Source organism: Triticum urartu, chromosome 4, assembly GCF_003073215.2.
Source record: "Triticum urartu cultivar G1812 chromosome 4, Tu2.1, whole genome shotgun sequence".
NCBI lineage: Eukaryota > Viridiplantae > Streptophyta > Magnoliopsida > Poales > Poaceae > Triticum > Triticum urartu.
This window is the reverse complement of record NC_053025.1, coordinates 4026434-4046885: the sequence shown is the minus strand read 5'-3', so window position 1 is coordinate 4046885 and position 20452 is coordinate 4026434. Positions and strand designations below refer to the sequence as shown.

Genomic DNA, 20452 nt, shown 5'->3' with positions numbered 1-20452 from the left:
ACCAACCTAGCTATCGTAGGTGAGAACGTGTTTGTAGAGTATTAATCAGGCGCAACAGTTAAAAAAAAGAATGCTTGGAGGAGCACTGTAGCAAGAGATATTTTAGCCATAAAGCATAGGTCTATATTAACAGACAAGTCTTATAAGCCGGATAAGTGATTTGAAATATACATCCGGCAACTGAAATCAAAGCCGAACATCTAGCAAAAGGCGGGCAATCTCTACAAGGGAGACACAGTTCATTGCATTAGCAGAAGCAGGCATAATACGGAGTGTTAACTAAACACGATAATGGTTGCTATATATAGGCGGTAGGTACTGCCATCGGTATTGCGCCTAGAGACGATGGACGGTGAGGGAGAGGCGGCGCCCTACCTTGCGCTTGAAATGGAAGGTGCAGACGTCACCTTTCTGGATGTTGGCATGGTGGCGAAACCATGAGCAGTTCATCATGACGGTGTCCCTCTTGTCGGTTCCACAGCAAGGAAAGGAGGTTGCATCCGATGTGAGTCTTTGGGGAAGAAAGAAGGAGCGCGACTTGAGTGGATTTTCTCTTCTTCTCTCTCTTCTGAACAAAGATATTTGGTCTTTCCTAGCAACTGCAGAGTACCTCGGGCTCCCTCCCGCCCACATGGACAGCGCCATCGAACGCCCATAATTTCCCTCGTGAAGAGTGTAAAATTATGAATGACTAGTTGTTACACTAGGTGAAGAGTGGGGGCCATAGCCCCCTCCCCCTTCCTGACGACTCATTATATTTTTTTCAAGATTTGTGTATCTCGGAATTCATTATGTGTCCAACAAGATATTACCTGATTTTACTGAGGCAAATCGATGTTGTCCATCTACATCGAGCAGCTTGGTGGCCTTAAAAGAGTAATAGGGGGATATCACTCACGGTTCTCGTTCCAGTTCCAGTCCTGCCATACAGAGAGATATCTACCTACATATTATTATATACAACTTGCATAATATACATCGTTGATCCTAGAAGAAGGATAGAGAGTCGTTTTTCGGAAGCACAACTGCGTTTTTTTTCCTTTTCGGGAAACAAAAATATGCTTCCAGCAGAAGCAAATGTTTGCGTTTCTCACCGAGAAACACCTTTTCTAAAATAAGTGTCACAATTTTGAAATATGTTTAGTTCGATCCTAGTTCAAACCCACGACACTTATTATCAAAATATTTCATCATTTTTCTAATACATGGTCAACATTTTTCCTATAGAAATTTAGCATTTTTCAAATGCTTGATCAACATTTTTCAAATACGGTTTCAATTGTTTTTCAAATGCTTGGTTAACATTTTTATATGCATGATAAAAAAATTCATAAGTTTGAAATACATGGTCAATATTTTTTTCTACATACATTAAAATTTTTAAAATACTTGATCAACATTTTTCAAATGCTTAATTAATATTTTTATATACATGATAAATAAGATCATCATATTTTTAATCCATGGTCAAAAATAATTCTATACACATTAAAAAAATTCAAATGCTTGATTAATATTTTTAAAATACTTGTTCATAAAAAATTCAAACACTTGATTAACATTTTTTAAATACATGATCAAACAATTTATACACAGTTTTTTATACATTTTTAGTATCCGTGATAAACATTTACCATTTTTCAAATGATTCATCAACACTTTTCTCAAATGTTTTAAAATTGTGTTTTTGTAACATATATATTTAGAATATTTTAATGTACAAACAAAAATTTAAAAATAAAGGAATAAACGAAACAGAAAACCTAAAAGAAAACAGAAAAAGGAGGCTGTGGCCTCACTCTGCTGGGCCGGCCCATCTCGCTCCCATTCCGAAAGGGTTTATCCCCTGTCGCTGAATGCAAGACATAGGGCGCCCGCGCGTGCGCACACACACACATTAAATATTGTCTGTGAAATTTCAAAAATGTTGGTATCATTAAATATTGGCTGTGACATTTAAAAAATGTTTGACCTGTTTAAAAAAATGTTAATGACATGTAAAAAAATGTTTATGTAATGTAAACAATATTATTGGTATTGAAAAATGTTTATCCCTTTTAAAAGTTATGAATTGTATACTGGGTGAAGACGGAAGCTGAGATTACGCAGATTAATTCCTTGTGTTTTCCGTCCCTTATCAGGGTGCGCACAAGTGTCAAGATAGCCAAGAACACCAGCCTTTCTCTTCACAGTTTGATCCTTAGACAAATAATCCGGACATGAACTTCATGTAGATGTGTATGCGTACAAGTTAATCCTTGCTGCCATCCTTGCAAGCTGCTTTGCAGACTCGACGGAGAGGCAATACTCACGTAAGCGAATTAAATCTGACTTGTTCCATGAATTAGCAATCAATCTATATCTATATCTATACCTACTAATCTATATCTATATCTATACCTATCTATTAATAAAGTAAGGTGCGTTTCGTCAATTTTTCATCCGTTCACCGCCGAAAACATTTTTTTCTATCCGAGGTGGTATTAAATTCATATGCGTTTGTCTGCCAGAAAAAAGGTTTTTCCAGAGGAATTTCGTACGTGGGCCGCGCGCGGTGGCCCAGCGAAGCTAGCCCACTTATTTTTCTGCCCACACAGCTGCGAAAATTATATTTTCCGCACAGGGCGACCAATAGTCGGAGCGTCGCACAGGACAACCTATAATGGGCTGGCCCGTTTTTCCTTGTTTCTGTGTTATATATATATTTTTATTCTCCTTCCCCTATTGCTTTTTTACTTCCAAGTTTCTTTTTCTTATAATTTATTTCATAAATTCAATATTCTGAAAAAACGTTTAGAATTTCAGAAAAAATCAAATTATAGAAAATGTTTAGAATTCCAAAATTTGTTTCTATTTTCAAAAATATTCCGGACTTGAATTGTTTTTCCATTTTTTTGTATTTTATTGTTTTTTCAAAAAATTCAATATTTCTAAAAAGAAAACGGAATCAAAATAATGTTAAAAGATACACATTTTCGAAAAATGTTATGAATTTTCAATGCTTGTTCACATTCTAAAAAATTGTTCACAAATTCAAATAATGTTCATATTTTCACAAGAATATTGGTGTTTTCAGAAATTGTTTGTGATTTTTAAAAGATATTGCTATGTCAAATTTTGTTCACGATTTTCTTAAAGTGTAGATAGTTTTCAGAAAACTATTCAAGATTTAAAAAATGCATCATATTTCCTACAATATTCAGAAACTTCATACCTTAAAATATTGTCGATTGAAAAGAAAAGTAGATTAAATAACTCATGGGCCTTCTCTAGCGTACGATGATGACGTAATAAAACTCTTTACTGCACCGGGTCAATGAATGAAACAATAGTGGATTTATTATTTCACACCCGGCAAAACGGAGAAGCTAAATGTTCATTTTTGTGTGTGCATAGGGTTTTGCTTGCACATATAATTCTCACTGACTTTAAATGCATACTAATTTCTCTCCCGTCGCAACGCACGGACATATGTGCTAGTCATAACTTATATCAATTGCCATCCGTGGTTTCCTTGGCCTTTCCGGTTTGTTTCCTCTGTAGAAGTAAAGAAAATGATTTGTCTTTTCCAAACCATAAAAATTGTGTTGGGACCAACCACTTCTGCGGTGAAAAATTGAAGAAGATCCACGGGCAAGATCGACTAGTATCCCAATTCCTCATGCAAGTAATACTACCCTCTCCTTTCTGGTTTATAGGGCTTATCTCAAAATTTTAGTTTTTCCATTTTATAAGGCTCAATTTGGTTGTTCTCCATCACATGTTCAGACTTCAAGGTGCATTAAATCATTGCATGCAAGTATTAAGAGAAAACTGACCAATGCATGCACTTTATGCATGCATTTATTGCAATTAATGCATTCGTAAACATAATTTTTTGAGAAAAACAAGAGCATTAATTGGGTGCTTTTGCAAACTATAAAAAATATTCCACCACTCATCATCTATTTTGGTTGGTGAGATTTTTGAATTGAGCCTTATAAACCGGAAAGGAGGGAGTAGTAGGAGGAGCTAGCTGACTCGATTTGGCAATTGGCGTGAACATCCAAGTAGCACTGTGTGTACAAAGAACAACAATAAACAAGCTTCCTGCTTATTCCGCAGCGGCGAGATATTTCCTGTACTCTTTCCTCAATCTAAGCGATAGATCGCATGAACATGCTTTTTTCTTTCCTCAATCCACGTGCAATACAAATAAAAGAAACATGGGGAGAGTTGGCCTTAGCATGCACGAAATATGAGCCTGATCAAAATTGGCCTTCCCGTAGCAATAGCAATTGGTCTGATGGCCTCGTGAACATGACTTCCCCGGGACTGGGACCTTGGATGCTTTCTCAGATGAATTTTACACGGCCACTCCGTTCCATTGGATTTCCTTGCATGTCGGACGTCCACCGACGCGCAAGCCTCAAGGGAAGGACGTCCACCGATGGCTATGCTGGAATAATTAGGCAGAAACTAAAAATCTCTAGTGATCTGAAGTGTCACAACAAGAAAACATATTGAAGGAAAGTATCACCATATATATATATATATATATATATATATTTGTGGGTTTTCAACCTAGTGTTAATATGATTGTTCATCCCTTGACTAAGCCTCCTAGTCAGGAGGTATTTGGCAAGCATGTTAAGGCTATGGGTTTACGAATATTTGAATGATCGTTTGGGACAAGTGGAAGATGTTGGAATTATGTGTCCTGCAACTATATTCAAATTACTAGAAATTACTAATATTCGGAATACCTCATTATGGAATTTTTATATACATGTACTTATGCATGGAATTATTACTTGCTGGAACGTACTTAAGTTTTACATACTTAAGGAAGCTGGTCGACTATCAATGGAATACAATATACTATTCATATTGGAAAGACTACCTGGGTACACTGATGATTGGAAGGAGCTAAATCGTATAATTAGATTACAGCCCTAATGTTGATCTACATAATTAAAAGAATTTACACTCTATTATGACGCGTTGCTCACAAGCGCGTGCTCCGGGGACAAAATGGGTAGAATCCGTTAAACAGACAAATATGATTGTGGTTGGTAATTTAATCTGGACTCTATCCCCGAAACTAGCTAGTGGAAAAGACTAGGAATCTTATATCTGTATAAGAGGTGAACTCTTTGAAAAGACAATATAAAAAGGTCCCTACCCCCTAGCCTTAGATATGCGAATTGTGAGCGGCACCACGAATAAGCGCAGAGGAATAGGGATAGACCGAAAACCCTAAATTCTAACAGCCATGTGCATAACTGATCCGATCCATCAGGCCAAAAACTGAAGTTGCCACCTCCCTCCCTTAAATCCATAACAGAAAGTAAGTAAATTTGCAAGTTCATATGCGAAAAGAGGCCATTTTCTTGCCATCCCTTTTTAGATGCCAAATCCAAAAAAAAAAAAGCAAAACTTGTCATGCTATTTATGCTAAAAAGTAGCCGATCATGATGGACGCATGGCAAAATTTGTAAAAACTTGCCACCTGAAAAAAAACGACCTAGTAAAAAGAGTACAAACACACTGCTCAGTAGAATGATCACGCGGAACCTGCGTGCAACCTGAAGCTACCTCATTGGCTTCCCTACGAGGCTACGAGCATAACTCAACACAAAGCGGGCAAAAGCTTCTCACAATTAAGCCTGCAGGGAGAGGCCCGACTTACCCAGATGTTGGTGCCGAATTTGTAGTCTTTTTAGCAGAAATAAAAAAAAATTACATTCATACCTGTAGATCACCTATCGTGTAGGAGTATTTTCTTTCTTGCTAGGGATATCTGCGCTGCGTGAGTGCTTTGCTTCTGGAATTGGTTCGTGGGCCGGCGGGAATCCTAGGGCGGGGAACCGACCGGTAGGATCGAAACAGGTCACGTGCATGCATGCATGGTTCGACCGATCGACCACCGTTGGACGTATACGTACGTCCGTCCGGATCGATGCTTCCACCCGTCCCCAGGACTCAGTCATGCCATGCACTCGCACCACTCCAAACAACATGCATGCAACGTACACAAAGGGTACGTCGAAGCATCCAAGGTCAATCATGAACGCATGCATGCACGGTCAGCTCAGCTCTCAAACGGCTCGCTAGCTACATGCATGCATATGGGTATGGGTATCCGATGAAACGCTTCTTTGGTATGCATTCCTGCACGGTGCACCGACACCTGCGTTCGTAGCTAGCTTAAATTCAGCTGGAGTACGTAGCTAGTTTGCTTGCACTAGTTGTAGGTAGCACTCCACCGAGCTAGCTAGCAAAGCCATGGCGGCGTTACCACCGCCACTCCTCACGATCCCTGTCGACAAGCCCGCAGCCCCGGCCACGCAGCACAAGACCGACGACGGCTACCACACGCCCACCTCGCCGCCGTCTCAAGCCAAGATGATCTGCCCGCCGGCGCCGACGAAGATGAAGCCACGCAAGAGGAGGAGGAGGAGGCAGCTGCTTGAGATGCCGCCGGAGGCCATCTCCTTCTCCGAGGAGGAGCTGGACGCGGTGTTCAGGGAGAGGACCACACCAGCGGCAGCAGTAGATCCTGCTCCTCCTCCTCCTCCTTCTTTCTCTTATTCTGGCAGTGCTGAAAGCGAAACGTCGACCACCAACGGCGGCAGCTGCAGCAAGAAGAGGAAGCGATAGATCAACTACGTACCGGTATATTATATATTGTAGCTAATGGAGTATATTTCTACCCCAGCTCCACTGATCTCTAGATAAAATACAGACCTTGAGTACCACCGTCCCGTCACAGGAGTTCAGGCCAGCTAGTGTTTTGTCTTGCTCTTAAATGAGTCAATTTGTACGAGTACAAAATTACATATATATCCCACACTAATTTGTACTCCCTGTGTCCCAAAATACAACTTTGTACTAAATCACCGACACTTATTTTGAGACCTAGGGAGTTCTACATATCATTGGGTTCTCCGGAAAGGCATTGGTTTTGCCACACACATTGTTTGTTTACATGTTTAGACGTTTAAGGTGGCTGTTGTGATGGTGCCAGAGGCATGTGACGGGCGTTGCTGTCAAGCTCAGAGATGTTCTGCTATCTTTTCAGTTTTGTCATGTCGGTTCTTACGTGACTTATACTTTGTTTTTTATGATATGAATGAGACGCGTATTACCATGCAAAAAAAATTCAAGACGGTCTGAAAAGAACAAGACATGTGATATATAAGGCCTCTTCCAATGCAAAGTTGTTTAGATGAGGTGCTAAATGCATTGAATAGCTTAGCAACTCAACTCCCTAATGCATAGGTGCTTAACTTGTTGTTGTTAAGCTCACTTTATTTAATAAGTTAGCACCTAAAGTCTTTCATGCATTGGTCAAGTTGTTTCATTTAAGTGGTTTGCCTAAATTCACGTGCTTCCCATTGATTCTTCATGGGATCACCAAAGTGCTCTCTCTCCTCCTTAATTGTTGTGCCATGTCATTTTTTCACCACACACGACCTATGATCGAAAGAGAAAATTTGTTCACCTCGACGAGGCGAAGAAAACTGATGTTGAACATTTTTTCATCTGAGATAATCTTTAGGGTCGAATCACTAGTGCCAAAATAGTGATAACTCGCACCATGTATCAGGCATGGGTGTATATGGGTGTGTGGTGTTGGGTGCCATATCTTTGTCATGGTCGGGCCGCATTGTGTTGGCTATAACTTTTTCATACGGCCTCAGATTGACATGATTCAAAAAGAAAATTCGTTTGCCTTGACGAGATGAATAATTTTCATGTAGAGCACCTTTTCATGTGAGGTCGTTATGGTTGCATAATCGGATGAACAGTACACCGACTTTCAGCACTCAGAGCACAATTCTGGCCCCCGAGACGAGCTCGGATGGAGATGACCCAAATATCAACATTGTTCATTTCGACGAAACGAAAACTTTTCATGTTGGGTACTTTAATTTTGAGGCGATCTCAATTGTGGTTTTTGCCATGCCAAAATCTGGTGTCAACACTCAGCAAAGTACAATTTGTTGGTACTGTCTTAGCAACATAGTGAGTAACTACAATACATATGAAAGAATAGTTTATCGGACCCAAGCAAGGGTTTGTGTTGAACATGCATAAGGCATGGAACATTGGTCCGTCGTCAGTACATCTTTACGATATAGTGAGCACCACCCAAAGAAAATGTGGCAGTGATGTTTTTCATGTGTGAGCAAGATATCGAGCAAAGTGTTATTTCTTGGTGTGGCCAACCCTAGTGGTCGAGCAAGGAGGACGAAGCCATAATACATTTGGATTCAATGGTGCAACAATAGTTCAAGCTTGATTAGCATCGATATAGAGGAGAAAATATCCAGAGAAGTTTGAGAGGAATATAAGATTTATGTATTTGTGTTTGAGATGGCAGGTGAATATTTTGATGTCTTGAGAAGAACATAAGACGAGTTAAGAAGTAGCAACAAGAACAGTATATTGTATAGGTTACGTTTTGTTTTGGTTCAGTTTCCATGCTTTGATGATGTCTCATGTTTAGTGAAATAATTTCCTCCGTAAACTCCTTCTGGTTTGAACAATCCAGTAGTTGATTAGGTAGGAGAGTTTTGTCTAATATACTTGTTCTGTAACACTGTTTATTTGACCACTGGCCTGAGTCAAACATTCTTCATTTGTCATCGCACGCACACTCTAGAGCATATTCCATTGAATCTAGCCTCATGGAAAATACATTTGTTTATGTTACGACGTTGGCATGCACTAATCCTATAGAAAATTCCTCCATTTTTTCCATGGTGCAACTAAAGAACTCGTTTTTTGATTCTTGTAGGATTCATTATGATACGTCATCTCAATCCTATGTTTTCTTCTTTACCGTCCCAGGACCAAATAGACCAGCTATTGAACCACATGATCAAACAATAAAGGCCTTTTCTATGAAAACCAAATAAAAGAGCAATGGCAATTACTTGAGGGCCCTAATAGATATTTTATGCACTCTATGCTTCCTATTTATTTACGGTCAAGATAAAAAAATCACAATTAACATATGTATATAGAGGCATATATATCAAGATTTTTTTAGACACATACGCTCTAGAGCTCTCTATTAATATGGCTCACTATTAATATATTTAAAGATGCCAAAACAATTGCAAATGTATAAAAACGCAATTAACATATGTATATATATAATGGTACGTACTAATTCACTAAGAAAGATTTAGTGCAACCAATATTTTCTTACCAAGCTTATAAATACAATTTTATGAAACAAAAACATATTTTTTTGCTGAAAAAACACAATTTTAATTTAGGGAAGTATACTTCTTTTAATGTTTCGAAGATAGTAACCACGGATGCCTAATAGGGAAGTAAAACAGATGTCGAAATTGTGACCTATGTCATTGTCTTTAAAATTCTAATAGCACGATCATATGGTAAATTGTGCTGAATATAATATAATTTTTAAGAATAAAAATTTTATGTTCATAAATAAATCAAAATAATTAAAAAAGCTTAGTATAAATAGCCAACAAAAACTAGAGAGTTCTCTCACAAAGAAAAGATAATAGAGAGATATCATATAGCGAAAGATAAAGAACTGTTTGATTAATAAGTAACATAAATTATGAGGTACCAAAAGATATGTCAATGATTATCACTGAGTGTAATTTCATTCATGATACATTTTATGCCAGGCTTGATGTGGTCCGGCAAGTCCAGTCCTTAACTAAGCCTCGCTTTGGACCAGTCGGACCTAACTATCCAGTGGGTCCTTTTTTGAGGATCGGTCTGACAGCACCCCAGCTCGGTGAGGACCAAGAGGACCAAAATGATCGCTGTTGTTTTGGATTTTAAGCATAAGTGGAAGATAGTTAAAGAACGAGAGGAACAAACAACTTGATTGATTTCTTGGGAGCAGAACATGCATGTTAGCCGAAAGGTCATGTATGAACCCTGGTTGAGCTGTTTGCTCGATCCTTTTCATACAACCTGGTTATTTTTAAAGGGCAGCTGCTATATGAAGCAGTGGAAGGACATCTCCAATGCTAGGCGCCAGTGGTTGATGCTAGGATTTATTTCATGATACCAGTTACGTTAGTTATTCCGAGCGCCCGGTGACGCATCGATGTCAATAGATGCATCGAGCGCTTGCTCGTTTCCTGGGCACACGAGTAAAGAAATGGGGAGCCGGGACTACTTATTTAGAGCCCATGATTAGTGCCGAGCATTGGAGGAAAATGCGCTTAGTTATCTTTATAATTTCTGATGTTTTTTTACTATAAGCAGCTGCATAAGAGTCTAGCATTGTAAATGCTTGATTTTTTTTGTAAATACGAGAGCATCGGCATTTCTACAGCGGATGGACGAGAAGTTGCATGGGTGGGCAAGAAGTTTATCCAGAGGGGCTTTTTCAATCCAATGCAATTGGAGAGATGTCTTCTGCTAAGCGGCTGAGCAGGGAGGGGCACTTGTTATCAGATGTGGAGATATGGCTACAACGGACACTCAAGAAGAAAACCTTGGCCTAGCCTCTTTGCACAAGACGATCTTGCGCCAAAACTCTCGTCTGCTATGGCTACGGGATGACGATGCGAGCACTTACTTCTTCCACTTGCATGCTCCTCGAAACAGGCTCCTGCCCCGCTTTATAAATAAAGCAAAAAACACCAAGAATACATGGTGGAATGATACAATGTGGTGAGGAGGTCCTCTGAGACAGCAGATCCTAGATAACATGCCAACATAACCCCACGCGACTAAGCTGCCGACACACTAGCACAAGACTAACAGATTATTACGCCATGACACGGCCTAGGTCCCCTAGCTAGCCTCCACGACAGCGCCCTCAAGACGGGAACGCGAGCACCGCCGCTGCCGAGCCCGAGGTGGATAAAGCTTTTCACCTGGAAACTGTGACACGAAGAGAAGAACACGGCGACGTCTTCCACTTGCATGCTAGCGACGATGGAATCACGTGCTCAAGCTGCACGACGGCACGGTAAAGGCCTCCTCTCAAGAGGCCATGGATGAGTTGGCGGTCTCCTATTTTGCGGGCATGTTGGGGGTTCCGGTCCAAAGCACACACTCCATTAACATTGACCACATCGAATTTTCGGCAATCTATCCCATGCCATTGGAGTTCCCTTTCTCTGACAAGGATATTTGGGAGGTGGTTCATGGGTTGCTGCCCGATAAGGCACCGGGGATTGACTGCTTCTCGGCTAGGTTCTATCAGGTTTGGTGGTCCACGATTAAAGTGGTGGTAATGCATGTTGTGCGCGCCTTCAACAATGCAGACGGCATGGGTTTTGAATGCCTGAATGAGGCTTTCAACACTCGCGTCCCCAAGTGCGACGGAGCTACGTACGGATATCCAGGATTATCACCCTATGAGTTTGATCCACAGCTTTGCCAAAATTCTTGCCAAGGCGAGGGCCTCATACATAGCTTTCCCCTTTTTCGCTGCCAAATTTGATTGCGCGCGCCTAATTGAAGTGCCTTCGTTGGGGGACGATCGATCATGGACAACTTCATGCTTGTGCAAGCATCTACCAGATCATTGCACTACCGCCGGGTAAAAGCGGCGACGCTCAAGGTGGACACGGCAAAGATCGACTTTCTGACTTAGTCTCTTGGCCATTCCTCCTTGAAGTTCTTCAAAGGCACTATCAGATCATTGCACTGCTCGCTCTACGTCCTCATCAACGAGACGACGGTGCCAATGAGGCTTTCCGGCACGGGCACGGACTACGGCTTCCCACATGCTCTTCATCCTTGTCATGGGTGTTGTGTCAGTTTTGTTCTGAACGGCGTCCCAGTGCCGCTTTTATATTTCTTTACAGAGGAATTATATTAGGACAAGATTCCATCACAAGATAACAAAAATTTCATTTCTTTCTTGGTGCAGCAGCAGCATACCCTTCCATTCCCTCCCATCCCACCACACTTCAATTCAGAGACCTCAATTCCTTCCTCTCTACAGGAGTAGTATTTTGCTACAACTACCGTCGACTAGTCTCTCAAAGTCTCTTGTGTACATTACATTACAATTACACGAGTAGAGCAGAGTATATCAGGCTACGACGAGGTCGAGGGTGTAGTCCCACAGCTTCTTCCCCAGCTCTGCGTCCTTGGCCTTGTCGCTCGGCTCGTACAGGTTGCTGTCGCTCCAGTACTTCCCCGACACCCCCTTCGCGTCCGGGTGCAGCGCCACGTAGCACTGCGTCGCAGCCCCCTGTCGTTCCAATTCCCAAATCCAAACCAAATCAAAATCACCCCAAGAGATCCTAGTTACTAGTATATCAAACAAAAAGGTCCAGCCAAGCCAGATTTCTTCTGCACACTGACTTTCAACAGACTCCCGTTAACAAATGATGATCTCTACATCTTACATTATGGGACAGAGGGAGTACATCGCTAAACATAGGAGGAGAAGACCGACAAAATCATACTCCTATATCAAACTACTGTAAAATGGACCCCTGTGAAGACGACTGAACATAGTGCAAAAGTGTACCTGTTTAGCGTTCTTCAGCACCAGTTTACCAAGCGTCCGATGGAGAACTGCACACGACAAAAACAAGTCATCATGATATCGCTCACTCCAGTTTCAAAAGCCCCGCTGGACTCGACCATAGAGATATGATTTCAACCAACAAAGCAAATGTATCATTTTATTAGTTTAATATAGCAGATTGCGGTTATTTGCATCGGTTTGATTGCTGTCTGCCATTTCTGACACGCTGTTACATTTACTGCGTTTCCATTTTTGGTGCTGCAGCCCACAGGTGCCATGAGTTATGTAAAGCAAGAAGAAACGTGAAACAAGGAGATTTCTTGGATGAAAACAGGAGCACTGCATGATATTACCATCTATGATGCTGTGGTGGCGAAGAAGGTTCGTGATGATAGATCCAGGATGCAGAGAGTTTGCAGTGATGTTAACACCCTCTTCCTGTTATCGACAAAATGTTTCTTGCATCATGAATCATAATTTGACGCTCAATCAAAGCTACATATCATACTGATACAACTCTGAAAACAGACAAAACCCGTTATTAAGAGCAGACAGTTCAGCTTTCAGACAATGGGTTTGGATGCATATTGTTTGCTGACAATTTCAGACCCAGATAAACAATGAAAGAAATGAAATCATGCAACGAAGATCGCGTTGTGTGGAACAACAGCTCAGGTCTCTTTTGTTTCAGCAAATGCTGTGATTTTAGAGTATAGCTGCAAATTGATGATTCTTGCTAGCACAAGTACTACTGTTGGAACAAACATGCATGAACACAGATCTAACAAACACGAAATAATACAAAGCAAGGCAGGATGCAACGTCAGAACCACAAAATCTAACAAATGGACAAACCTTAAACCTCCTGGCAAGTTCATTGGCGTGTAAGATGTTGGCAAGCTTTGACTGCCCATATGCTGCGATGGTGCTATACCTGCACGACGCAAGGTTGAAACAGCAAGTGACTCTCGTTTGTCTTGAAATAACGTAAATGGTACGGGGAAACATAATGACTGCACGGAAATTACATACTCTTCCTCATCATTCAGTTTGGCAAAACGGATGCCTTCCTTGTATGCAAACCTGTGCCCCTCTGACGAAACATTAACAATTCTTCCTTGCACGTTTGATTCACGAGAGGTCTTCTTCATGGTCTCCAGCAGAAGATGTGTCAAAAGAAAATGCCCTGAATATTATGACACGAGAGTTAGGTGAAACAGAAATGAACTAGAAGGGTCAGGTGAAGTAGAAAATGCAAGCTTGCAAGTGTCTGCAAACTTGTTTAAATGAAGTGTTTCTGTATCAGGGTATGTTAACCGGTTTCATCAGCTAGTCAAGTCGATGGGATGGGAGTTTGTTTGTAATCATACCGACATGGTTGGTTGCAAACTGCATCTCGATGCCATCCTTTGAGAGGGTGAAAGGAGTCGCCATTACCCCTGCGTTGTTGCTGCCAGCCAGAGAAAGCAAGTTAAGTGCCTAACTGAATTTAATGGCCTAACTGAACCTGAACCCCTGTCTGAACCTTAACTATCAAGTTAAGTGCTTTTCGCATGATTGGAAGTAGAGTAGAATCGAGGCTTACATGAGGATGTTGAGGGGGAGGCCCCTGGCGGCGAAGTCGACGGCGAACTTGCGGACGGATGCCAGGGAGGAGAGGTCCAGCTCCATCAGGTCAAGGCTGGCGGCGGGGGTCTCCGCCAGGACGGCCTGCCGCACGGCCTCTGCGGCGGAGAGGTTGCGGACGGCCATGACGACGTGCGCCCCGCGCGCCGCCAGCACCCGAGCCGTCTCCGCGCCGATCCCGCTCGACGCACCTGCCAGCCGATTCACCGAAATCGAATCAGATGGGAGAGGACCAAGGAAAAGGCGAGGGGGCGGGTGGAGTGGGTACCGGTGACTATTGCGGTGAGCCCTGCGGCGGAGATGCCGGCGGTGACCTGGTCGGCGGTGGATGCCCAGGAGAAGCCCGAGGCGCCCTTGCGGCTGAAGAGCCAAGGCAGCATCTTTTCTTCTTCTTCTTCTTCTTCTTCTTCTTCTTCTTCTTCTTCTTCTTCTTCTTCTTGCCCGACGAACGGAATGGAATGGAATGGGTGAATCAAATCAAGCAGAGACGGCGGGCGGCCGGCCGGCGGAGAAGAAGAAGAATAAGAAGAGCAAGGAAGGAAGGAAGGAGTCCACCCCTGCAGTCTTCTTCTTCAATGCAACGACGGACACAATGCCCTGGTCAGGCATTTTTTTCCATACAAATTTTCCATCCTATTTCTACCCCATGAAAAAGACTGCTCATTCATTTCTCCCTATATAAAAGTGAACTAGACACATCTAGTAGTATATTATTCACCTAATGAATCAAGCCAACGGGCACATACATGCCAACGGGCACGATTGAGAGTGATATTGCCCTGCAAGTCGTAAAATATTACCCACCGATGCCACTTAAAATCGTTACACACAGGGGAATCGCCCGACTGGGCCGGCCCATTCAGTAGGGACCTCCTATATTGGATTTGCTATAAAAAAAGGAAGTCAGGCCAAGCCTACCGTGAAACCCTAGGCCCACACACAATCCCTCCATTCCTCACAGAAAAAGAGGCAAGAATCCCCCCTCCGCCGCTAGCCATGCCGTCGTTCCAAGGCTGGATAGATCTGCCGCCGGAGCTCTTCTGTCGCGTCGCCGATGGCCTCGACGACCTCAGGTTCTACACCAGCGTGCGCGGCACCTGCACGGCGTGGCGTGGCGTGCTCCCGCCGCCCTCGCCATCGCTGCTCGTCCTCCTCCGCGACAACGCCACCAGACGTCGGCACGCCGCCATCGTCTCGCTCCCCGCGCACCTCTCCTTCGGCCTCAAGGCAATCCCCTCAGGCTCGTCCTGCCCCAACGCCTCGCCCCCGATGCGCGGCTCCTTCGAGTTCACGGCCACCTACCCGATTAGGAGCTGCCTCGGTTGCGGAGGCGGGTGGCTTGCCCTCTCCGTCTGCCTCTACGACGGCCAAAGCCTGCCACCCTCTTCCACCCAGTCACCGCCGCCGAGATCCTCCTACCGCCGCTCATCTACGACACCCGCTTGCTCTCCAAGATCGTCTTCGCGCCTGACCCTGCTAGGGACGACTTCGTCGCGGCCACCATCTGCAACATCGACAGGCTCGCCTACGTCACCGCGGGGGCCAGGAGGTGGGCCATCCCTGACCGCGTCCGTCTTGCCACCGGAGACCAGCTCGTCGATGTCGTCTACCATCAAAATGGTCAAAATGGTATGGTTTACTGCCTCACTCGATTTGGGAATGTTTATGTGCTCCGCCTACCGGAACGCCGCCGCCGCGAACCCGTCATCATCGAGGACCAGACATCAGCAGAGGATCTTGTAACGCATAACAGGCGCATCATTCAAATGCACAATGCCGGATCGGATCTGAACGCGCCGGCTAGCGTGCAACCACTACTCTTTTCTTCGGTGAGCAGTTTCACCCCACTGTACGTAGTTGTTTCGGATTTCACGAGTGCCAAGAACCTGGTGTTCTGCAATGGCAACCTGTACAGATCTGGAGGAATGCTAGTTGTACCGTCACTTTGCATCTGGCGGGAGGCAGTCATCGCCGTATAGAGGAGGATGAAATATTTCTTCTCAAGTATAATCCCCGACGCAGGCCTTGCTGGGACGCGGTGGCTGACTTGGGGGGATACTCGGTGTTTGTTGGGAGGAGCAATGCGGTGTCAATGCATGCCGAAGGTGTTCCAGGGCTCAAGGGTAACTGTGTCTACTGGATAGGTGGGAGAGGTAGGGATCAAGGCATGGTCTTTGACATGGGGACCGGAAAATCTACACCTTGCCTTTCCTCTACGGCCGGTGTCGTTCCGGGGCCTCTACAGTGCACATTCTGCTGGTACTTTCCGAGGGAGGTAGTGAATAACTGCAATACAAATGAATTAGGTGTTTATGGGACCCGAGCAAGGGTTCGGGCTCAACGTTCACAAGACATGTCACAATGATGTGTCGCCAAGATAGCTTGGTGACATAGTGAGCACCACCGGCCTGGAAGTGATGTTTATCATGCATGACAAGAAATCTTGCAGAGTGTAATTGCTTGTTGTGTCCAAGCCTGGTGATAAGTGAGGAGGACAAAGACAACCCACTTTTCAACCCAATAGAACTGATGGAAGGATTACATTTGCAGCCAATGGTACAAACAATTTTTGAAGCTTCATTAGCAGCCAATGAAAGGGAAAAGGATGGTGAGAAGTTTGAGAAGAACAAAAGATTTGTGTGTATTTGTGTCTGAGATGATCAATGTCTTGAGAAGAATACATAATAATGGTATGTTGTGTTGGTTTAGTTCCCATGCTTAGATTATGTCTCATGTTCAGTGAAATAATTTGTTCTATAAATTCCTTGTTGTTCCAATAATTCAATAGCTAGTTAGGTAGTAGAGTTTGGTATAATCTTCCAGCTCGATCAGCGGCAAACCTTGGCACAAGTCTTGGGCGCTGCTGAAGTAGCAAAAAGCATAAATGAGTTCTTCCACATAATATTTCCAGGAAACAATGGTTTATCATGGTGATCCTGAGTACTGTTGGAAATATGCCCTAGAGGCAATAATAAATTGGTTATTATTATATTTCCTTATTCATGATAATCGTTTATTATCCATGCTAGAATTGTATTGATAGGAAACTCAGATACATGTGTGGATACATAGACAACACCATGTCCCTAGTAAGCCTCTAGTTGACTAGCTCGTTGATCAATAGATGGTTACGGTTTCCTGACCATGGACATTGGATGTCATTGATAACGGGATCACATCATTAGGAGAATGATGTGATGGACAAAGACCCAATCCTAAGCCTAGCACAAGATCATGTAGTTCGTATGCTAAAGCTTTTCTAATGTCAAGTATCATTTCCTTAGACCATGAGATTGTGCAACTCCCAGATACCGTAGGAGTGCTTTGGGTGTGCCAAACATCACAACGTAACTGGGTGGCTATAAAGGTACATTACAAGTATCTCCGAAAGTGTCTGTTGGGTTGGCACGAATCGAGACTGGGATTTGTCACTCCGTGTAAACGGAGAGGTATCTCTGGGCCCACTCGGCAGGACATCATCATAATGTGCACAATGTGATCAAGGAGTTGATCGCGGGATGATGTGTTACGGAACGAGTAAAGAGACTTGCCGGTAACGAGATTGAATAAGGTATCGGGATACCGACGATCGAATCTCGGGCAAGTATCGTACCGCTAGACAAAGGGAATTGTATACGGGATTGATTAAGTCCTTGGCATCGTGGTTCATCTGATGAGATCATCGTGGAACATGTGGGAGCCAACATGGGTATCCAGATCCCGCTGTTGGTTATTGACCGGAGAGTCATCTCGGTCATGTCTACATGTCTCCCGAACCCGTAGGGTCTACACACTTAAGGTTCGGTGACGCTAGGGTTATAGAGATATTAGTATGAGGTAACCCGAAAGTTGTTCGGAGTCCCGGATGAGATCCCGGACGTCACGAGGAGTTCCGGAATGGTCCGGAGGTAAAGAATTATATATAGGAAGTGCTATTTCGGCCATCGGGACAAGTTTCGGGGTCACCGGTATTGTACCGGGACCACCGGAAGGGTCCCGGGGGTCCACCGGGTGGGGCCACCTGCCCCGGGGGGCACATGGGCTGTAGGGCGTGCGCCTTGGCCTATATGGGCCAAGGGCACCAGCCCCAAGAGGCCCATGCGCCAAGAGAAGAGGAAAAGGAAGAGTCCTAAAGGGGGAAGGCACCTCCGAGGTGCCTTGGGGAGGAGGGACTCCTCCCTGGCCGCACCCTTCCTTGGAGGAAGGGACAAGGCTGCGCCCCCCTCTCCCTTGGCCCTATATATAGTGGGGGAAAGGGAGGGCAACCATACCTAAGCCCTGGCGCCTCCCTCTCCCTCCCATGACACATCTCCCTCCTCCCGCAGCGCTTGGCGAAGCCCTGTTGGAATCCCGCTACTTCCACCACCACGCCGTCGTGCTGCTGGATCTCCATCAACCTCTCCTTCCCCCTTGCTGGATCAACAAGGAGGAGACGTCGCTGCTCCGTACGTGTGTTGAACGCGGAGGTGCCATCCGTTCGGCGCTAGGATCATCGGTGATTTGGATCACGACGAGTACGACTCCATCAACCCCGTTCTCTTGAACGCTTCCGCGCGCGATCTACAAGGGTATGTAGATCCACTCCTCCCTCGTTGCTAGATGACTCCATAGATAGATCTTGGTGACACGTAGGAAAATTTTGAATTTATGCTACGTTCCCCAACAGTGGCATCATGAGCTAGGTCTATTGCGTATATTCTATGCACGAGTAGAACACAAAGTAGTTGTGGGCGTTGATTTTGTTCAATATGCTTACCGTTACTAGTCCAATCTTGATTCGGTGGCATTGTGGGATGAAGCGGCCCGGACCGACCTTACACGTACTCTTACGTGAGACTGGTTCCACCGACGAACATGCACTAGTTGCATAAGGTGGCTAGCGGGTGTCTGTCTCTCCCACTTTAGTCGGATCGGATTCGATGAAAAGGGTCCTTATGAAGGGTAAATAGCAATTGGCATATCACGTTGTGGTTCTTGCATAGGTAAGAAACGTTCTTGCTAGAAACCCATAGCAGCCACGTAAAACATGCAAACAACAATTAGAGGACGTCTAACTTGTTTTTGCAGGGTATGCTATGTGATGTGATATGGCCAAAAGGATGTGATGAATGATATATGTGATGTATGAGATTGATCATGTTCTTGTAATAGGAATCATGACTTGCATGTCGATGAGTATGACAACCGGCAGGAGCCATAGGAGTTGTCTTAATTTATTTATGACCTGCGTGTCAACATAAACGTCATGTAATTACTTTACTTTATTGCTAACCGTTAGCTGTAGTAGTAGAAGTAATAGTTGACGAGACAACTTCATGAAGAAACGATGATAGAGATCATGATGATGGAGATCATGGTGTCATGCCGGTGACGATGATGATCATGGAGCCCCGAAGATGGAGATCAAGAGGAGCAAAGTGATGATGGCCATATCATGTCACTATTTGATTGCATGTGATGTTATCATGTTTATGCATCTTGTTTACTTAGAACGACGGTAGTAAATAAGATGATCCCTCATTAAAATTTCAAGAAAGTGTTCCCCCTAATCATGCACCGTTGCGACAGTTCGTTGTTTCGAAGCACCATGTGATGATCGGGTGTGATAGATTCTAACGTTCACATACAACGGGTGTAAGACAGATTTACACACACGAAACACTTAGGTTGACTTGACGAGCCTAGCATGTGTACAGACATGGCCTCGGAACACAGAAGACCGAAAGGTCGAGCATGAGTCGTATGGTAGATACGATCAGCATGAAGATGTTCACCGATGTTGACTAGTCCGTCTCACGTGATGATCGGACACGGCCTAGTTGACTCGGATCATGTAATCACTTAGATGACTAGAGGGATGTCTATCTGAGTGGGAGTTCATAAGATGAACTTGTTTATCCTGAACATAGTCAAAAAGGATTTTGCAAATTATGTCGTAGCTCGCGCTTTAGTTCTACTGTTTAGATATGTTCCTAGAGAAAAATTAGTTGAAAGTTGATAGTAGCAATTATGCGGACTAGGTCCATAAACTGAGGTTTGTCCTCATTGCTTCATAGAAGGCGTATGTCCTTAATGCACCGCTCAGTGTGCTGAACCTCGAACGTTGTCTATGGATGTTGCGAACATCTGACATACACATTTTGATAACTACGTGATAGTTCAGTTAAACGGCTTAGAGTTGAGGCACCGAAGACGTTTTGAAATGTCGCGAAACATATGAGATGTTTCGAGGGCTGAAATTGGGATTTCAGGCTCGTGCCCACGTCAAGAGGTATAAGACCTCCGACGATTTTCTTAGCCTGCAAACTAAGGGAGAAAAGCTCAATTGTTGAACTTGTGCTCAAATTG

At 43.8% G+C, this 20452-nt stretch overlaps 1 protein-coding gene and 1 pseudogene across 2 annotated transcripts; one reads left to right on the top strand and one right to left on the bottom strand.

The window, feature by feature from the left end:
* Positions 1-11830: 11830 nt before the first annotated feature.
* Positions 11831-14700, bottom strand: LOC125550128 (short-chain dehydrogenase TIC 32, chloroplastic-like). 2 transcript variants are annotated; one of them, XM_048713043.1, is made up of 9 exons: positions 14546-14698; positions 14373-14512; positions 14064-14295; positions 13849-13928; positions 13511-13664; positions 13334-13412; positions 12832-12916; positions 12479-12525; positions 11831-12196 (listed from the first exon to the last, which is right to left on the bottom strand). In XM_048713043.1, the coding sequence occupies exons 2-9, from the start codon at positions 14482-14484 to the stop codon at positions 12035-12037; spliced, it is 951 nt and encodes a 316-aa protein (XP_048569000.1). In that variant the 5' UTR covers positions 14485-14512; positions 14546-14698; the 3' UTR covers positions 11831-12034. The 2 variants fall into 2 exon arrangements, with proteins under 2 accessions (XP_048569000.1, XP_048568999.1); XM_048713042.1 differs by having other exon boundaries at positions 14373-14700.
* Positions 14701-15070: 370 nt separating this feature from the next.
* Positions 15071-16469, top strand: LOC125550125 (annotated as a pseudogene).
* The last annotated feature ends 3983 nt before the right edge of the window (positions 16470-20452 follow it).